This window comes from Schistocerca gregaria, chromosome 4, assembly GCF_023897955.1.
Source record: "Schistocerca gregaria isolate iqSchGreg1 chromosome 4, iqSchGreg1.2, whole genome shotgun sequence".
Taxonomy (NCBI): domain Eukaryota; kingdom Metazoa; phylum Arthropoda; class Insecta; order Orthoptera; family Acrididae; genus Schistocerca; species Schistocerca gregaria.
Window position 1 is genome coordinate 766050473 of NC_064923.1, and position 21515 is coordinate 766071987.

Here is a 21515-nt window from a genome sequence, read left to right on the forward strand (position 1 = left end):
CACCTACAGAATTTGAAAGAGAGTATTCCAGTCAACATTGTCAAAAGCTTTCTCTAAGTCTACAAATGCTAGAAATGTAGGTTTGCCTTTTCTTAATCTTTCTTCTAAGATAAGTCTTAAGGTCAGTATTGCCTCACGTGTTCCAACATTTCTACGGAATCCAAACTGATCCTCCCCGAGATCCGCATCTACCAGTTTTTCCATTCGTCTGTAAAGAATTCGCATTAGTATTTCGCAGCTGTGTCTTATCAAACTGATAGTTCGGTAATTTTCACATCTGTCAACACTTGCTTTCTTTGGGATTGCAATTATTATATTCTTCTTGAAGTCTGAGGGTATTTCGCCTGTCTCACACATCTTGCTCACCAGCTCGTAGAGTTTTGTCATGACTGGCTCTCCCAAGGCCATCAGTAGTTCTAATGGAATGTTGTCTACTCTGGGGGCCTTGTTTAGACTCAGGTCTTTCAGTGCTCCATCAAACTCTTCACGCAGTATCTTATCTTTGTCTTCATCAACATCCTCTTATATTTCCATAATATTGTCCTCAAGTACATCACCCTTGTATAAACCTTCTATATACTCCTTCCACCTTTCTGCCTTCCCTTCTTTGCTTAGAACTGGGTTGCCATCTGAGCTCTTGATATTCATACATGTGGTTCTCTTCTCTCCAAAGGTCTCTGTAATATTCCTGTAGGCAGTATCTATCTTACCCCTAGTGAGATAAGCTTCTACATCCTTACATTTGTCCTCTAGCCATCCCTGCTTAGCCATTTTGCACTTCCTGTCGATCTCATTTTTGAGACGTTTGTATTCCTTTTTGCCTGCTTCATTTACTGCATTTTTATATTTTCTTCTTTCATCAATTAAATTCAATACCAGGTCAGGAGGGTAGTTGTGGGATGCGAAAGCTGTTTCAGATTGTTGGTGTCCATTCGCATCCTACAACTACCCTCCTGACCTGGTACAGAAGTAAATAACCAGGGCCACTTCTTCATCCCCTCAAACCCAGACCCTCCCACAGAAGAACCCCAAAAGTGCACCACTTGTAACAGGATACTTTCCGGGACTGGATCAGACTCTGAGTGTGGCTCTCCAGCAGGGATACGACTTCCTCAAATCCTGCCCTGAAATGAGATCAATCCCTTCATGAAATCCTCCCCACTCCACCACGAGTGTCTTTCCGCCGTCCACCTAACCTTCGTAACCTCTTAGTTCATCCCTATGAAATCCCCAAACCACCTTCCCTACCCTCTGGCTCCTACCCTTGTAACCGTCCCCAGGGTAAAACCTGTCCCATGCACCCTCCCACCACCACCTACTCCAGTCCTGTAACCCGGAAGGTGTACACGATCAAAGGCAGAGCCACATGTGAAAGCACCCACGTGATTTTTCAACTGACCTGCCTACACTGTGAAGCTTTCTATGTGGGAATGACCAGCAACAAACTGTCCATTCGCATGAATGGACACAGGCAGACAGTGTTTGTTGGTAATGAGGATAACCCTGTGGCTAAACATGCCTCGGTGCACGGACAGCACATCTTGGCAGTGTTACACCGTCCGGGTTATCTGGATACTTCCCACTAACGCCAACCTGTCAGAACTCCGAAGATGGGAACTTGCCCTTCAGTATATCCTCTCTTCTCGTTACCCGCCAGGCCTCAACCCCCACTAATTTCAAGTTGCCGCCACTCATACCTCACCTGTCATTCAACAACATCTTTGCCTCTGTACTTCCGCCTCGACTGACATCTCTGCCCAAACTCTTTGCCTTTACAAATGTCTGCTTGTGTCTGTGTATGTGCAGATGGATATATGTGTGTGTGCGAGTGTATACCTGTCCTTTTTTCCCCCTAAGGTAAGTCTTTCCGCTCCCAGGATTGGAATGACTCATTACCCTCTCCCTTAAAACCCACATCCTTTCGTCTTTCCCACTCCTTCCCTCTTTCCTGATGAAGCAACCGTTGGTTGCGAAAGCTTGAACTTTGTGTGTATGTTTGTGTTTGTTTGTGCATCTATCAACCTACCAGCGCTTTCGTTTGGTAAGTCACATCATCTTTGTTTTTAGATATATTTTTCCCACGTGGTATGTTTCCCTCTATTATATTTAAATATTAAGATATTCTAAAAGATATTTGTTTACAACTATGTACAAGCTGGTTCATATCGAGGGACTTGCATTGTGTAAAATTAAAAGCAACAGTATTTTCCCATTAGCAACGTAAGTGAGTTGGCATGCGCCAAAAAGTGGCTGGCGCAGGCTAAAAGTGGATGTGACGCTCAGTCTGGGTGCCAAGTGAGAGAGCCCAGTCAGTCGGCAGCTAGCTACTGGATAGTCAGGTCTGAGCAAAACTGCCAAGTGAGGCATCCAGTACCTGGATTAATATGGAAAGGTCTCGGATGTGAGTATGGCTCTAAAATGGTGCTCTATTATTGGAAAAGGCTCTAAAGTTGGTAATTTTGTCACTAAGAAGAAAATAATAGAGCAAGTCACATCCAGAAGAAAGACCAGGTGGCCATGTACTCGCCACCAATATTGCGCCATCACTTCAGCAAAATTTAAGAGGTCAGATTTATGTCAAAGTATAAACCAGTGCATTTAAGTGTTGTTTGATTTGCAATAATAAGGCAAATATGTTACACTGTGTGTCCGACCCTTGAATTGGTTCCTCTCATCATACCCCTTAGTATCCATTCCACATCATTACTAACATCGGAGTATCCTGTATGTGAAAAACGATTGAAAATAAGTGATTGTTGGTGTTGCTTAATTCTGAATGCAACAAGATATATAGAAATACAGTGGGTTTCATTGAAATCAAAGGAGGTAGTTAGTATGGCATTTATGAAAACCTCCATAATGTTTGATTTGTTTGAATTAAAAGTATTTGTGCTTCAAAGATTAACTGCATTTAATTCTGTCAGTAAGTTGTGCTAATGACAAAAGGAAGCACGTTATTTTGACGTTAGCTAGAGTAAAATGCATTTAAAGTGATTATTAAGAACCTGTATAAAAGAACACCGGCAAAAGTGTGTTTAGTTTGCTTTAGTGCAGTGGTCAGTTGAGAATCCCCACTTTAGTGTTGCTTAATATGAAGAAACATTCTTGAACAATGAATTTATTAATTGCATTATGAAGTAATTCTAGAGTTTTGTGTACTAAAAATTGGAATAACTGTTTAAGGACCCCCACCTAAGTCTTTGCCCATGAAAGATAAAGTTACTGTAATTGCTTTTATTCATAAAAATAGAAACAAGATTTCTTCATAGAGGGTGTAAAAATCCTATTGCAAGTGACTTACAATTATCTTCGCACTATATGAAACGTAACTATTGAAACAGGACTATGTCCATGTCCAATTTTGGTTTAGTAGTGTCTTTCACAACATTTGATGATGAGATAACTTGTATATGACAAAGTATTACTGTTGAGAAGAGATACAGGGGCAATCGTTCCTGTGAGAGTTTGCACATACTATTTATAACTGCTGGTATTCACTGTATCACTTACCTGATTATATCAGAGTTTCACTGCACTTTTCTGGGAAAGAAGTAATGGTAGCTTTCCTTTATCAAAATTCAATACAGATTCTTTAAAAGTAATGTTCACATTACTATGCCTAATTAGGCTGGTGACCGTGTTTTACTCCATTTAAGTAAATTTGGTTACTTATTATAGGTGAATTCACCATATAGGTGAAGAGCTGGGCATTAACCAAGCACATAAACAGGAAGGTTAACACTAGAATATACAAGGGGGTAACCAATAAAAAGGTGGAATAACATTGCTGTGGGCGGAGCTCGTGTAGTAGGTATTTCTGCTGCTAGGTGTGTATAGCGCATCTCATTGTCAGTTCAGTGCTGTCTGTGTTGTTGACCTGGCTTGTTCTGTTCATCTGCAGTAGTTGTTTTTGCTAGCAATGTTTGTTCTTGTTCTGTTTTTTATTATGGTAAGTTTAACTGGACAACAAGTAGCTGTGAAATTTTGTTTACTACACTGAAAATGTTTTAATGTTGAAAAGAGATTTCCAAGATGGTGCTACGGGGAAAAACTCAAGTGTTTAAGCGGGTTCGTCGATCTAAAAGAGACAACATATTGACTGATAACAAACCACGCTCTGGACATTCATCAACTGCTCCAATCGACAAAAATATTGGATAAATTTGAGAGTTTGTGCTCACACACCATTGGCAGACAATTGATCAGCTGTCAGAGATTAATGGGTTATCCTGTATCTCAGTTCAGTGAAATTTAATGGAAGAGTCTGGAATGAAAAGGGTTGCTGCCAAGTTCGTTTCTTGTGTTCTGACTAACAATCAAAAGGAACTTCAAGTTGACGTATGCCGAGGCATGGTTCCACTGCCCCACACACCTTACTCGTCTGATGTGGCTCCATGCAACTTTTTCTTATTTCCACACATGAAAAGGGCCATGAAAGGACACTGATTTGATAAAATTGAAGTAGTCAAGAAACACATGAGGGAGGAGCTGTCAGCCACTTCTGAAAATGAACTGAACAGTAGGAGCACAGCTGGGACAAATGTATTAGTTGTAATGGAGATTATTCTGAAGGGAATACGCCTGTTTTGTAAACAATTTGGGAGGAGGTGGGGGGTACCTCAATCTAGATGCATGTGACCGTGTTATTAGGAGAAAAATGCAAGTTCGAAAGCTGAGTTACAACATCCAACTTCTTATTTATGCAGGCATGTAAAAAAATAGTTGAACATCATAACTTAGAAACTGTACAACATATCTTCTTTCCTATGACTGGGTTTATTTAACAACATATCTTCTTTCTTATGACTGGGTTTATTTACTCATCCTACTGGCAATACACTGATTCTTTCGTGTTAGATATTTGTTCCAAGAATCTCCAACAGTTCACTGCAATCTACCCCCACAGCCCTTATCCCGACACACTTACACAGCTTCTAATATTAGAGGTAACTCTTAGTCATACAGGAATAGTGTATGACTCAGAAGGAAAACAAAATATCTGTCATTGCTGTTTCCATCAGCTACTACTGTAAATAAAATGGAATAAACATGACACAGATTAAATGTGTTACTGGATGAACAATACCTTGTGAAGACAGATTTTATCATAAAAATTGACACTCAGGCACTGTGTTTGACAAGATGGGGTTGTCCTTGTAGAATACTTACAGTACTGCATGTATGTTACTTAAACATGCTTCAAGAATTATTCTTTTTTTTAGTTTCTGTCCACAATTTTGCATAATCATATCAATTTTTCATTTATATGGATTTTGCATTACTGACTGTTTTCAAGAGAGCTAAGCTCTTACCAGATTCTGATAAATGTGGTTTTCTCTGTGTGATTGATCAATCATATTTTTCCAGGTGTTGCACAATATTTCGATGATCAACCCACTCGTCTTCTTCAGATTCTGGGAATTTTGCTGTTATTATATCCTCACTACCTGGACTAGATAGAGTCCAGGCAGTGAGTACATGTAACAGCAAAACTTGTAGCACCTAAAGAAGATGGCTGTGCCGATTTTTGAAATACTGTGCATACAATGGAAACAACAATTTGGAAGAACACCCAGGTGCACATCATTACTGACTTACAATTAATATGTTACAAAAAATAAATCTCATACATATAAAAACCAACTGTACTTACCTCTGAACCATATGTATGCACTATGAAACATAGCATAAGGAATGTGACATCAAATAAAACTGCACGAGTCTGTGAAGCCTTCCCTCCTTCACCACCTATCTGTTTGCTGCATTCATTAAACTTAATCAATTTGGACACAAAAGTACGCAGCTTCCCCTGTACTGTTGCCACAGAGAGTATCAGTTCAAAACTTTTTCCAGTTAACACCTGACACAGTATGCTCACAACAGCTTCCTGAAAGAGGTTTTTCAAAGTAAGGTTTAACTGCAGTTTGAAAACCAAATAATGATGGTTTATAAATAAACTATCATGCCTCTACTATTTACAGTTACTATAGGAGTCAATATGAAAAGTGAGAACATTTTTCCATTATGAAAAAATAAATACACATTCCACGAACAAATGTGGAGATGTCGTTTGGGTCACAATATATGACACACAGAAAATTAATTAATAAACATTATTAGAGCAAGTGTTCAAAGTATTAACTGTTGTGACCTCAATAGTCACTAAAGAATTAAATCAACATCCTGTATTGCTTTGTAGTGGCACTGTTCTATTTAACTGTCCACTTTTTGAAATCATTAAGATGAAGTTTTGGCCAACTAGTGTACCGAGACATTACTTATTAAACTGATAAATTTATGTTTGTAATGTGTTGCAATGTACATGCCATGTGCTAAGGAAGTTCAGAAATATTACTGCTTGACTATGAAGTCATTTGATAATAAAATACCAGAAACAAAATGTTCCTCACACCAAAACACTCAATAAAAGATGGAAAATTAGGATTTAATGTCTCATTGATGGTGAAATCCTTAAAGCAAAAGCTTAGACTGAACAAGGCAGACAACATTATTAAATGAATAATCTGACACTAGAACACAAATGGTTCAGCACTGCTTTATTCAACTATTAAACCACATGAGAGAAAAAGGTGAGAATCAAATCTATAATTCCTATAAAATGCCGAAAAACATTATATTAGCTTTGTCCAAGTAAATAGTTGTGAGACACTCTTTGTCTGGTCCTTCTGCAGAGGCCCGGCTGGCTAAGAGAGTCTGCCAGCAGCTATGCTGCCACTGGTATAGCCCTCCACTTAACTGAAACATGCAAACCCTCTTATCTGCACAGAAAGTGCTACAATAAGATAAGGTCTCCTGAGAGCTTAGTCTTCTTAATTACAACCACATTCAGTGATGCTGCAAAGCCTTATGATCACCAATTCCCTTTTCTATGCTAACTGACCCAAGACATGTGAGTCTGTCTGTCACCAAAAAGTAAAGGATTCACCTTCATGAGTTGGTCCTCTGATTAACTGCTTGAGGTCCTCTATGTTCATTATCATCACTTTCATCATTTCTATTGAAGTCTTACTTATAGTCTTGAATTATAAGCACCACCAGTACTCAAATCTCAAAAGAGACTTATATGTCTTATACACAACAAGCCAACTTTAAATACTACCTGTATTTTAACATAATCAGTATCCAAGGTCTTGAGAATTCCAGAGAGAGTTGACTCTGCTCTCGTTATAATTTTTGGTATACAGGGTGTCTGTTGTGCTGCTTGGTCAGGTTTCAGTACTGCAACGATCATGCCTTCCCTTAAGAAACAGGGAAAAAATCAAATTTAAGAACATGAATGTCAATCAGTTTTGTGCAAATGGAGAAAGCATTATTGGCAAAACTAATTTCATTACAATTCCATAGAACACAACTACTTGATACAGCTAAACAAAGAAGAAAAGTCAGGCATACACTATACTATCAAAACTGTTAAAGAGGTGGAGAATGATGAAGAAAGTTTATTTGTTAGGATTTTAAGATGTTTCCAGTGTTTTAAACAGTCATATCAATTTAAGTCTCAGATAGTAAATATTATGTACAGTAATGACAAACATGCTACTATAGATTACAAATTCATACCCTGGTAACAAATACAAATCCCACTGAACACTTAATTTGTGAAAAAATTACTGGCCACAGTTTCTGTAAATATTGCTCAGACAAAGATGAGGTAGCACAATTTGACAGTGCTTATCAAAAGACTACACTTATGGATTTATATGTGCATGTTTACGGTGGTATCAGAAGGAACATTCATTATAACACTATAAAATTATGAGACAACATGGCAGGCCAATAAATAATATTCAGCAGATGGTAACCACACAAAAAGTACAATAAACTATCCAATCTTTTGGAAGTACTATTTCCTTCCTCTGGAATAAAAGGAGGATAGGTTGAGGAAAGTTATAAAGGAGGGATCATTGAGTCCCTAATATGAGAGGGGCCCACCCACTCTGAGGACAGGAGGAACAAAGACCACCTAATGCAGGTTGATGACATCCTACATATGTTGGACAGTACAGTTTTCAATTAAGCGACAAGGGTATGGAATAACACCTTAAACGGAGTTTTTGTGAGCAGTTCCTATAACAACTACCTGATTCTATCTACCCTGAGGTCAAAGAACCCCACTCTAAAAGTTATAGGAGACAAAGAAAAATGTGAAAACATATTGCAATGGTATTCGTTACGTAAGGAATACAAAGGCTAAAATGACGAGTTGCAGACAGGCACAACAAAATTGTGTCATCACTGACAGAATCTCTGCCCTCACAGACCAACACCTTCAGCCTATTAACTGCAACCTACACTCCCAATAAGAGATATCAACCAATTCCCTCCACTGACTCTCCAAAGTTCCTGTTCCTTTGCCAAATAGTGCCCCGCTCGCCCCTATTGATACCACCTCCCTTAACACTAATGTCGCTAATGCCCATTGCCTTACTGCTATTGAACACTTCCTTTCCCAATGCCCAACAGATTCCAAACCTACAACCTCCTTCCTAATCACCATGACCAACTATATCCTCACCCACAATTACTTCTTCTTTGAAGGCATCACCTAAAAATAAATCCAATTTATGGCTATGGCAACCTGCATCGCTTCATCCTATGCCAAGCTATTCATGGGCCATATAGAAGAGTCCTCCCTGAACACCCAGAGTTCCAAACCCTTCACTCAATTTTATTCATGCATGACTTCTTCATGATCTGGATCGGGGGTGAGGACACAGAATCCACACTCCTCCAGAACCTGAACACCTCAAACCAACAGACCATGATCCTCAATGTTGACCACAGTCTCAAAGATTGCTACATCAGTACCTCCATCCATATCAAACCTACTAACCACCAGCAACATGTCCACCTTGACCACCACCACCCACACCACACCATGAAGACCCTTCCATACATCCTAGCCACCCATGGCCATTGCGTCTGTTGTGATGAACGGAGCCTCTCAGAATAGACCAAGGGTCTCATTCAGGTCTTGTACAAAAACAGGTCTGCTGCACCTTATCTCTCAAGTCACCCACCACCTCCCAAAGTCTGGTCACAGAGAAGCATTCCCCTCGTAACTCAGTACCACCCAGAACTGGTGCAACTGCATCACATTCTCCACAAGGGTTTTGATTATCTCTCGTTGTGACCCGAAATGAGGAATGTCCTGCCCACTATCTTTCCCACCCCTCTCACAGTGGTATTCCACCACCCACCGAACCTACACAATATCCTCATCTACCCCGACACAACCCCTGCTCTCAACCTCTTGCCTCATAGCTCATAACCAAGTAATAGACCTAGATGCAAGACCTCTCCCACACACCATCCCTCCACCACCTACTCCTGTCCGGTTGCAAGCATCACCTATCCTATCAAAGGCTAGGTTGCTGTGAACCAAGTCATGTGATCTACAAGCTAAGCTGCAACCAGTGTTGCATTCTACCTCGGCATGACAAGCTGTCTGTTTGCATGAATAGTCAGCGACGAACTGTAGCCAAGAACCAGCTGAACCATCCAGATACTGAGCAACCCCCCCTGCCCCCCTCCCCCAGGCCATTCTTCATTTCAATAACTGCTTCACAGCCCATGCCATCTGGATCCTTCCCACTAACATCAGCTTTTCCGAATTGCATAGGTGGGACCTCTCCCTGCAATATATTCTACGTTCCTGTAACCCGCCTGGCCTCAATCTTCGTTGGTCACTGTCCTTACCCATCTAGCCCTTTCCCTGCTCCCATACCAGCACAACACAGCCTTCTATTCCACAAACACACCCACAGTCTTCTTACTTTGCTTCTTTTCTTCTGCAACCCCCCCACCATGTTCTCTGTCTAACTTTCCCTCCCCCAACTGCACCTAGCTGCCCTACCTTTTCATCCCTTTACGCTCCCACAAGCAGCACTTTACTGTCCCCCACCCCTACCCTGGTATACCTCCCCCTCTTCTCCAAAGCCTCCTCCTTACCCCCACCACACGATTGCCTTTCGCATCATGTGCTGCTGCTCACAGTCTGGCCTCAGCAGCCAGAGACTTTGGTCATGTGTGTAAAAGTTCATATTTGCTGTGCCTTAACTGTAGGCCCGAGTTCGTATTCCAGTAGTGCATGCATTACACATCAACCAAATTCAATGCACAGTGACAGTAACATACAGATCACTGGCTGGGGCTTTTATTGGGATGGTGCACTGATCTTCCCAACCACCCACAAGGCCTAAGAGGCTGAGCATGGACTGGACTCTGCCTAGAAAGCCTATACAAAATAGTTCCAGAAAGAACACAGTCATTCGAATGGTAATCAAGGAAATACTCATTTATTAGGATCACTTGAAGATGGCAGCATACAATGTTGTCAAAATATTCCACAAAGTGAATTATGTTACCTGACTGACTATCAGAGAGCAGATCAAAACAGAAAAAGGTGACTGGAAACCTCTTGAGCAACATCCTTACAATTAAACTTCATTTTGCTGTTACTATCATTGTTTGGATTGATTGAATATGAATTGGTAGAGCTAAAATAATCTGATTATGCAGTAATAGAAGAGTTCAACACCCAATAGTGGTGAAAACATTGCCCCCCCCCCCCCACCCACCAGTTGTTACTAAGTTATTTTTGGCTCCATGGGGGGAAAAAGTATTACACAATAGGGAGATCTGAATCAAAATGAAATTTAAATTGTTTATTGTTTTGTGAAACTTGGCAAATGGGAAAGAAAATTCAGTTGATATTCAATCTGTTCTAACAGAAAGTTTTCTCTCCAATGTGAATGGCCTGTATTACATTCTAATACTGTATTGTCAAATACATTGTGAGCCATGAGACACATATTTTGGCTGACGCATAACTCATACCATAAAATTTCACCTTAACTGTTATTTACTGCTGTTTTTATCTACTCAAGACTTAAATGAGTATGTGATTTGTGTAGCTATTCTGCAACACAATCAGTGTTTTGTTAAGTATCTGCAACAACCGAGGGCACTGAACACTCTTAAGCACACTGCAAAAAAAACATTGGAAGTAAAGAAATTTTCACACTATAAAAATTGCTGCTGACACTGAAAATAAGGGGACAGGAGGAGATCAAACTTTCAGACTTTATGTTTCAACAAGTAAAGCAAACAAAAACCGATTTTGAAACACATGACTGTGTAACTTGTTTCATATCAAACTATTACCATTTCTTATAAGCAACTCTCAGGAAATGTTACATTCTTTTACAAGTTTCATGATTTTCAATTCCTTTTCTTTCTTTAACCTGATCTTATCATTAGCACTGAGTAATTATTAGCCTGGAAGTTTGCAATTTCTTTCTTCTTTCTTGATGACACAGCTGGTTTTACACGCAAGTTTATCCTCATTGATTTAAATTTCATTTTTGAGTACCAATGCCAATTTAATTACTGTATACACATGAAAAATCCACTCACAATTTTTCCCAAATTTAAGGACAAAAAACTGGGGTGTGCAGATGAATTACAATAAGGTTGGTATTGCTCCACTGTCAAAAGTAAATCCCGTTATACTATATTGTTGTTGCAACCTCAGGCTGTGACATGTCAGTAGTATGTTAGAAGTATTAAACACCTGTTAACTTATTAATTATGGTTACAAGGTCTCATTGTCACTCATATACAGCTAAAGTAAACATCATTGAAGAAGCAGGGAGCATTGGAAACCAAGCAGTGGGCAGAAAGTATGATGTGAGCAAGGATTGTATTCACCACTGCCAAAAAACAAAATGCTGCTTTACGAAATGGACACTTATTGCCAGGGATTTCACAACCAGATAGCAAAGCATCTGACCTCAAAAAATGGCTCTATGATTATGTAAATGAGAGGCAAAAATATGGATGTGTGCTGACTAGTGAAACATGCCAACTCAAAGCATTGGCTTTAGCCAAAGAACTAGGGTGTCACTGGTTTCAAATCTATCTGAGGTTGGCTATCAAGATTTTTCACTTTAAACGGATTCAGCTTCTGGAGGAAAACTATCATCGTTCAATGGCTTCCAGGTGATTACGAGGTAAAAGCAGTGAAATTTTATCACTATGTGATACATTTGCACCACAAAGGTTCCTAAATCCTATATATTAATGTAAATTAGTAACGTAGATCAAAAGGGGAACCCAGCATCATATGCACTACTGGCAATGGGAAGCAAAAGTGTACAGTGATGTATGTAACTGCTGATAAAAGCCACCATCCTGCATGATATTTAAAATATAAACCATTCCAAAAACATCAGGGAAATGCGTACTGGTAAGACTGAGTGGACAATGATCTTGTGGTTGACTGGGAGACATGTTTGGCAACGGTGCTCTGGTGCATTAATGAATTTACATAACATGCTGGTCCTGGACAGCTTCTGCAGATGTTCAACTGAGAAAGTGCACGACAAAGTCCAAAAAGGCAAAACTGTCTTGGTCATTATCCCTGGAGGCCTAACATCCTATACAGTATAATGATACACAAAGGTTTGTGTGAGATTAATAATTTGTATTCAGTTATTTATTATTCTTAATTCATTTCCTTCATCTAGTGTCCTTAAGAACAGAGAAGTGTTTATTCCTTTCAGACTTGCTCTTTATGTGGACACCGCTGATCATCTCCTGTATCTGATTAGTTGTAGTTACACAAATTTGTGAATGATGCCCTTTCTTACATATTAATTACCTATTTATAGAGTGGTGGTTCTCAATGATATTATTAATGAATGAATTACGCATTTTAACAAAGATTTAACATAAACAACATTATATTGTAAACCAATAACACACTGCAGTCAAGTAACTCACACATTATAAATTGTGAGTTGTATGGCTGTCATTACCTTACTAATTACCAAACTACATCTTTTAAATGTTCTTAAACCATGACAAGTAAATCAATGAAACATGAAAATCTGTTAAATATTGCAACTACAATTTTTTGTTTACCACTATTATACGTCATTGAATTCTGAAAGCATACCGTTTGGTTTTATAATGTTGCACATGTGCATCTGTAACAAGCCCAACACTTTGCAGTTCTTTCAACAAAAATTCTAGGCAGTTACAAGAACACTTTGAATCCATAATATCTAGAAGTGGTGTGTACTGCAGAAGCAGCTCTATTGAGTCTACAATGTCTTTGGAATAATCACCAATTTCTCGTGTATCTGGCAGTTCTCCTAAAAGAAACAGAAATAATTGTTCTTAATTAAAGGAAACAAAACCATATACACATCATCAACTGTCATAAGTATATTGTGATAGTTGCACTTTTTATATTTATTTGCAGAAAATCAAGCTATTTAAAACGTTCTGTGATAAAATAGTTAATGTGGATACAATTATAGACTTATAAAATGGATACAAATTATGACATTATAAAAGCTATGTATGTTCCACAACTTGTGTAGTCATAGCATATAATGTATGCAGCACAATATTCTGAGATATATCACACAAGCGAATATGCTCGTTAATTGTGACTGCTAGTTTATTGTAGATGCCAGCTTAGATACCGTTTATATCTGTTTTCCATGTTCATTACACTAAATTGTCAAGGGATTTTCCCTCTTGCATGTCAGATACATAATATTAAAACAGCTAAAATATGAGGACATACACAATAGTTTTATGGTGTGGATTTGTTTCTCACTGTTGCAATGTAATTAGTTTTCTATCCATGTGTGAACATATTAGTAAATAGCAATATGTTGCAATTTAATTGTTGTAGTTTTTATTTTATTCAAACGTGTTTCACCTGGCCATTCCATGAGTATTTAGCATATATTAAAATGGACAGAAAACATTAATTTGAAAGTCTATACAGATATTTGTACAAGTTTTTACCAATATTGTAATGAGGAGCATATGCAAAAACATTTGCATTAATAAGAGGTTTACTATGCAAATTATGTGCATTTGCTGGGTATTCATTTATTCAATTGCTGTTTCTATTCCAGTGGAAGAGACCTGTTTTATACTACTGGATTTTTTACACTAGTGTGTATCACTGTTGCATGCTATGATGGCCACATGAGTAGCGTTAAGGTATCAGTAAATTGTTACATCAGACTAATTTACATGTGATTCTGCTTTGTTGGTTAGAGATAAACATTTCTGAACATTTTTGTGGCTTCTGCCCATGGTTTTGCGTGTAAACATTGAGTGCGTTAAAACCTGGGTACAGAAATTTAGTTTACATACTGAAAATGCAAGCATTTAAAATGGCAGAACTGCCAACGTATTTCAGCACAGTAAGCCAACAGGAGACATGACATCTGCCAATGTTCGCTCTCTCTCTCTCTCTCTCTCTCTCTCTTGCGCAGAAAAAGAAAACGTACTAGACAAATAAGTACAGCATGGAGCAGCAGTTAATTAGCTAGTCATAGGGGCCAAAGGTAATTACATAACAGATGTTTCATAGCAAATTGCATCCAGGTTAACTATTTTATCAGAGAAAGTTTTAAATAGCTTGATTTTCTGCAAATAAATATAAAAAATGCAACTAATTTTCTGTTACTAGTATTGTTCATCATCTGGCAAAGCCCAGTTTGTTAAGATAATGTGTGTAGGAATGTGTTTGCAACATAAAAAGTGCACAAAAGCAACAATGTAGCAGCACGCTCAATTATCTGGTGGCACCACCAACTGAAGATGGCAGAATGGTCTGTGTAAGATACATGCTGCATAGTGCAACATAATACTCAGCAATGTGACCTAGAATCTTTGAACACAGGAATGTTTACATCTGTCTGATAGCTAAAGTTCAAAAGTTGATATAATGCGGAAACTTAACATTGCAGTTTTAGGTGGCACATGGTTTGAATTTTGACTCCATCTAAAGGTCAGAACTGAAAAACTTCATTTACAACACTCTGCCAACCTCAACAAGCAAAGGCACAGTGGCTATTCCCTAGCTCGATATTTTCTGTTCTTATTTCAAAATAAGTGAAAAAACTAATCCTGTCCACCATAGACTTTAATTAAGACCTTCATAAAACCAGAAGGGACTGGTGACCAAGTAGTCATTTCTGCTTTCACAGTGATGCAAGACATCTGTTGCCCTGCCAGAGGCTAGATGGAGCTTCCTTCCTCACACCATTCCTCACACCTCCGGCAGCCAAAATTCTAGTTTGCTTATGGTGGCACCCACCTGTCAATATATAGTGTCCACATTCTACACAATAGCAACTGGGGAAAAAACTGGTCAGCTTATTTTGGAAACACCAAAACTCTTTGCGTAAAATGGTTCTAGTTCTGCACTAAGTGCACTGTTGGTTCTATCTACAGTATCGTCGATCACAGATAGCATGGCTATGAATGACCACAAAATGTAAAAATTAATATTCTGCAGACTTATTAATTACAAATTCTGTGGGAAAAGAAAAATAATGTCGAGCAACACCTTAAAAGGGAGTTGTAACACCCTACATTGAAAATGTTATATTTTGTTACTCAACTTCCCTACATTTCAGAAACCACTCTAGCAATGGACTTGAAACCTATACAGCATATTACACATTATTTTCTTAGAGCATTGAAATAAAGTCATTGCACTTCAGCCAGTGGTTTGGGAAATAAAATATTTTATCTATGTGGTTAATTTTTTGTACCTATTCCCATGTAATTTTAATTATACTTAAGATTACATTTTTATTTTAGGTGAGAGGACTCAGTATATCTACACTGCAACTCCCTGAAAATTTGAATACTCTACTGCCAGTGATACCTGGGATTTTGGGAATAATGCAATTGAAAATGTAAATTTTCAGAAACAGCTTGTAAATTCTGAAATAACTAGACCTTACTTAATATATAACAACGAAAACAATCAATTATTGATGAAATTATTTAATTGGGTAGATAAAAAATTCTACTCTCTAAGAGGTGTCAGAACACACAAATAAAAGACTGTTGTGATTGGTAAGCTTTGGGAGCCAGTGACTCCTTCTTCAGTCAGAAGGGTTGAAGAGGAAGGAAGAAGGGGTGAAGGGGAAGGACTGGAGAGGTCTAGGAAAAGGGGTAGATTTTGGGAAAGTCACCCAGAACCGCTGATCAGGGGAGACTTACCATACAGGATGAGAAGGAAAGACTTATTGTTGGGGACTGCATTGGATGAGATTTGAAAACCTGAGAGCTTACAGGTGGAAGACAAGGTAATATGCAAGACAGAGATTATTACTAAAACATTGCGCATGAGTTAATAAGAGTAAGCAAGTTAAGTGCATTGTACGTAACGGAAGTAGGGGCGGGCGGTGAGAAATAGATGAGAAAAGACAATGAAAGATGTTGAAAATTAAAATGGAATGAAGCAAAAAGAAGCAGGTCTTCTAATCTTTCATCAAAAAATTCTTAGAAGTACAAGTTATTAACATCAACCTTGCTTTCTAATGTTTACAACTAGTTTCTGTTGCACACACCATCTTTTCTGAATGAATGGCCTGACTGAGTACATCATACACCTGTCATTTTAGAACTTGACCATGGCCTCCTCGCTATCACATTCTTAAACCAGAACATCACTTCTGAAAACTTATCATTCAAAGACTTTTTCAAATACTTTTGCTAAGTGAATTTAAATTGCCAAAGTTGGTTACACAGTGTTAACTGAATTTTTAAAACATTCTTTGTTATAAGATTTTATATTTGTTATGATGTTAGAAGGAGACACAATGTACAAAGGTATACAGACTTCTATTACACATCTGTAAGCACAAGGTTTAATTACAAAGTATAACACACAATGACTGAAACAAATATTTCTTTTTAAACAATGATACATACCAGATCTTGAAGCTAAATGATGCCGGTGAAGTTGCAGTAGGATTTGAGGAACCTTGAGAAATGTGAAGGCTCCCCATTGAGATTCACTACTTGTCTCGAGGACATCATTTAAGCTGATTAAGCAGGCACGCATAATCTCTGAATACAAACGTGCACAACTGTAGGCCTTGAAAGAGAAATTACTGATGTGTTTATGTATATAGCAATAAAATGCATCCAGAGTACAGAGGAAAAAAATAGGGGCAATAGCTGTAGGAGAACAGCCTAAGTTATCACTTAATTGTTTACTTTCATCAAAAGTTTTGGGCTTACAGGTCATGCCTGACACATACACTATTCATTCATTTCATCCCAGTCGGTAGGGGACACCTTCAGAGATGAAACACTAGCAACTGCATAGTTTATTTCTTTTATCATGTCAGAAACATACACTGTAACTCGGAGGGCATCGTAAACATTAATAACAATATTCCATACAGATTGGTACTATATGTGTTATTATTTCTACTAACAGTTCATGGCACTGGCTAAGTATATGCTGCACAAATACATATTACATACATTCAGATTAGATTAGATTCAGTTTTCATTGCATAAACCCAAAAATGAGATGATTCTTGTGGGACATGTCAGAAAGTATAACATAAAAAATATACCACATTTGAATATAATACTCATTCCATGATCATTTGTCAGGAGATTGTCCAGATATGAGAATACATTACAGTAAACTGGAACTGCTAATATTTACAAAACTAATACACTATAATAATACAACATAGTTACACACTTTTAATAAATATATCATATCCAAAATACCCAATCTTGACTACTGTGACCAAGTGCTGTCAAAACTAGAATCTAATACACATTTTTACTTAAGCTTATTCAACAGTACTTTTTAAGATATTCGCCTATAAGTAGGTGGAGTTGCCTACCAAAAAGTCTTTCAAACCCTTTTTAAGTTGTGGTTTATCTGAAACCAAGTTTTTAATGGTTGCTGGTAATTTATTGAAAATGTGTGTTCCCTAATATTGGACCAAGTTATTACCTGTTCATTTTACAATTGCCAATGACAGAACATGGAACTAAGCTTTGTTTACATACTGATGAGGCCTAAGGTGTCTGACAACACTTGACACTACACGAATGACGCACATGGCTCAGCAGTGTACAGTCACATTATTGTCACGATGTGTTACTACTACCATGTATACTTAGCGTCTGCTGAAATGGATAGTGACTGCACAAATATATGTTACTGAAGAGTATTCTCAGGCAGAAAAGTCTTGATCACTAATGTAGTTTAGTTTTGTTGAGAAGAAAACAGAAAGGTTTGGTAATATCATCACTATCAGAAAAACCACTGGAGAAAGCAGTAGCTGCCGTAGGAATGAGTGTAAGGACAGTGTGTAATGTTGTGAATGATGTTACAAAAGCCAGACAGAGTGATCAAAAAATTTTGACACCAAGGAAGAAGACATTGAGGAAGAAAATGAAGTGTCTCAATGACTTTGCTAAGTGTTTACTGAAAAGAAAGTTTTTGGAATTTTACAATGTTAAAAGAGAAATACCTTTACAATTGGGTGAATCACAGGGAAATCAACCATTTTCTGGAAAATTCTGAAGGATATGGGGTTTTGTTCCAAAAAACGTAAAAGTAGATGAACATTTCTGGTTGAGAGGGAGGACATTGTAGCAAGGTGTGCATGCTTTCTTAAAACTTTGAGAGCAAACGAGAAAGTTGCAAAGAAACCTGCTGTGTGTATCATTAAAATGTGGGTGCATACACACTATACTGTCAGTAAAAGTTGGCAGCATAGTGACATACCAGGTGGGTGGAAAAATGAAACTTCTGGACAAAGAGCAATAGTGGATCATGCAGGAGGAGAAATGGGGATCATTGATGGTGCAGGGCTCATCTATGATTCGAGATCAATACTGGAAGATTATCACAACAAAATCAACAGTGAAAATTATATGAAATGGTTGAAAGAGTGCCTAATACGAATTACTCCGGGTGGAAGTATTGTGGTATTAGACAATGCACCCTACCATTGTGTTCATGAAAATAAAGCACCTAATACATCTCCTGTAAAGCAGATATACAATTATGGCTGGCTAAGTATAAAATTCCGTTCGGTGCACATTTAACATGCAATGAGGTCTCGGAAGTTGTGAAACATTACAAACCCAAGTCAGAACATTAGACAGAGCACTGAAAGAATACGGGAAAGGACCTACAGTGTCATGTCTTCCACCCTAAAACTGTAGTCTTAGCCCCCTCAACACAAAGCATTACAAAAGATGACTGGAAGAAGGAATGTGAGAAAGTGAAAACTATTATGGATGAATACTGGCACAGAGACACACTACTTATGGAAGAAGCTACTGAGAGCGTAGCCCTGACGAATGATGCAACCCAGTTGTTCCATTCCAGGGTGGTGAAGGGGACACTCATTTGTGGTTGGTTCTCAGGGGTGGTGAGAGGATTTGGAGTGTGAGGAGAAATGGTGAGGGAGATCTGTGTGTGGATTAGGTCTGAGGGATAGAACCTGTCTGTGAACACCTTCAAGAGACCTTCAGCATATTGAGCAAGAGAGTTCTTGTCATTGCATATAAGCTGTTCCTGTGTGGCCAGGCTGTATGGGAGGAATTTTTTGATGTGAAAGGAATGTTAGCTGCTGAGATGTAGGTACTGTTGGTGGTTGGTGGATTTAATGTGGGCAGAGGTGTGGTTGGAGTCATCAGAGAGGAGGAGATCAATGTCTAGAAAGGTAGCACATTTGGTTCAAGGAGACCAGGAGAAGTGGATAGAAGAGAAGAAGTTGAGGTTGTGAAGGAATGAAAATTGAATGTCTTAGTTCCAAGTCCAGATCATGAAGATATCATCAAAGAACCTGAACAAGACTAAGGGTTTGGGGTTTTGGGAGGCTAGGAAGGTCTCCTATTGATGGCCCTTAAACAAATGAGCATAGGAGGGTGACCATAGCTGGGCCATTGATTTGTTTGTATACCTTTCCTTCAGAGGAACAGACTACACTTGATGTCCATATGATTCTCTCGGACTGGTGACATTCTCGATTACAAGCAACCAGTTATTAAAATATGTCAACAAATGACGAAATTCCTCCAGCTGTATTAAGGTGTTGGTTTTATTAGCAACTAGTTTCGATATTGTTACATCATCATCTTCAGGCCCATACTTGTTGACAGTAACCGTATGTGTGTAACACTAGTAGTGAATGGTGAGATAGGCGTGTTCCATGCGGAAGGCAGGTAGTAACTCTCCCATCAATTGTAGTTGGTGTAACACAGCATGATTCATCAGTGGAGTTACTACGTGCCTTCTGCATGGAACACGCCTATCTCACCATTGACTACTAGCGTTAGACAAGCTTTGGCAAAACATGGGGTTAAAATCATTTTTAGGCTCACCAACAATATAGATGAACATGAACCTTCTACACAGTTGCCAGTGTTTAATCTCAAAAAATGTTTGCTACAGATGAGTATGAAATGTTAGTGAATAGTTTTATAAATAGACCATGGCGATTCGGCCACAAAGTTTTAACAGAAATGTTTGAAATAATATTCATTAGTGTCCAGACCCAGGACCTTAAGTTTTTATTTGTGTGCATAGCAGCTACTCTTCTTTATTAGTCCTGCAATATAGCAAAAGATAACAACAATGTAAGAAGAGATGGGTTGCTACTTACTGTAAAGAAGACACACCAAGTTGCACACAGGTATGACTAAAAGACAATGTGTGTCTTTACTGACAAAGGCTGTAGCTGAAAGCTATATCTGCATGCCTTTTAATTGTGCCTGTCTTCTTTAGGGTAAGTAACAATCTATATTTTCCTACATTGTTGATATTCCTACCTGGACTTTCCATTGCTGATTACAATAGATATTATTTTTGAAGTTTTGTCAATTCAGTTTCTGTGATTTCCATGTGGTTTGTCAGTAAATATGACATCTTCAAATATTTCATATTTATGTATACATATAAAAAACCCTTTACATTTAAGATGTTTCTTGTAGTATGTTGTCCTCTTATATTTTAGAATTTTTCCCACTTATAACAATATTCCGCAAAGCAGTATAAAATTAATTTCTGTCAACATTAAAGATGAACTAGAGATTATGTTAATTTGGAATCACAGCAAAATGTTGTCACACACCTTTATCCTCTGTATCATAAGCATTTCATTAACAAACATCTGTGTATCAGAATTTGGATTCAGGAGCACTTCAACTGCAAGTAAGGCTTGAAGGCAATATGTAACAGGCTCACTGTACCCATCATCAGTACTGCGATCTTCAGCTTCAAGCTGGGACAATTTCCTTTAACATAATGAAAAGTTTTAGAGTCACAGAAATATTAATTAACAAGTGTGAAAACATATACAGTTGATATTCCTAAGACATATTGAGCCTCACTTTTATCTACGATAATAATGTAGGCTGAAGCAATGAATTAAAATTTATACCAGTGCCGGGATTCGAACATGGGTCTCCTGCTTGCTAGGCAGATCTCTATTCACCGTGGCACACTGGCATTATGGCTCTCACAGCTACATATAATACCATAGTACATCTGCCTCACACCTAAGTCCATTGCTGTAACCCTTCTAAACAGCATCTGTATATCACCTACACCTGAAAAACAGGCAGAATTAACCCCCTTTAGGTCATTTCTAAGGTGCTGTTCCAATACTGAAGAG

At 38.2% G+C, this 21515-nt stretch overlaps 1 protein-coding gene across 1 annotated transcript in view; it reads right to left on the bottom strand.

Moving 5' to 3' along the window:
• LOC126365818 (mediator of RNA polymerase II transcription subunit 24) overlaps positions 1 to 21515 on the bottom strand; it is a 133906-nt gene that overhangs the window by 83201 nt on the left and 29190 nt on the right. Inside the window, exons 6-10 of the mRNA XM_050008414.1 lie at positions 20973 to 21135; positions 16786 to 16951; positions 12983 to 13181; positions 7121 to 7259; positions 5654 to 5887 (exon numbers count right to left, since the gene is read on the bottom strand). Coding sequence (XP_049864371.1) covers positions 5654 to 5887; positions 7121 to 7259; positions 12983 to 13181; positions 16786 to 16951; positions 20973 to 21135 — 901 coding nt within the window. The remainder of the gene's footprint in view (positions 1 to 5653; positions 5888 to 7120; positions 7260 to 12982; positions 13182 to 16785; positions 16952 to 20972; positions 21136 to 21515) is intronic.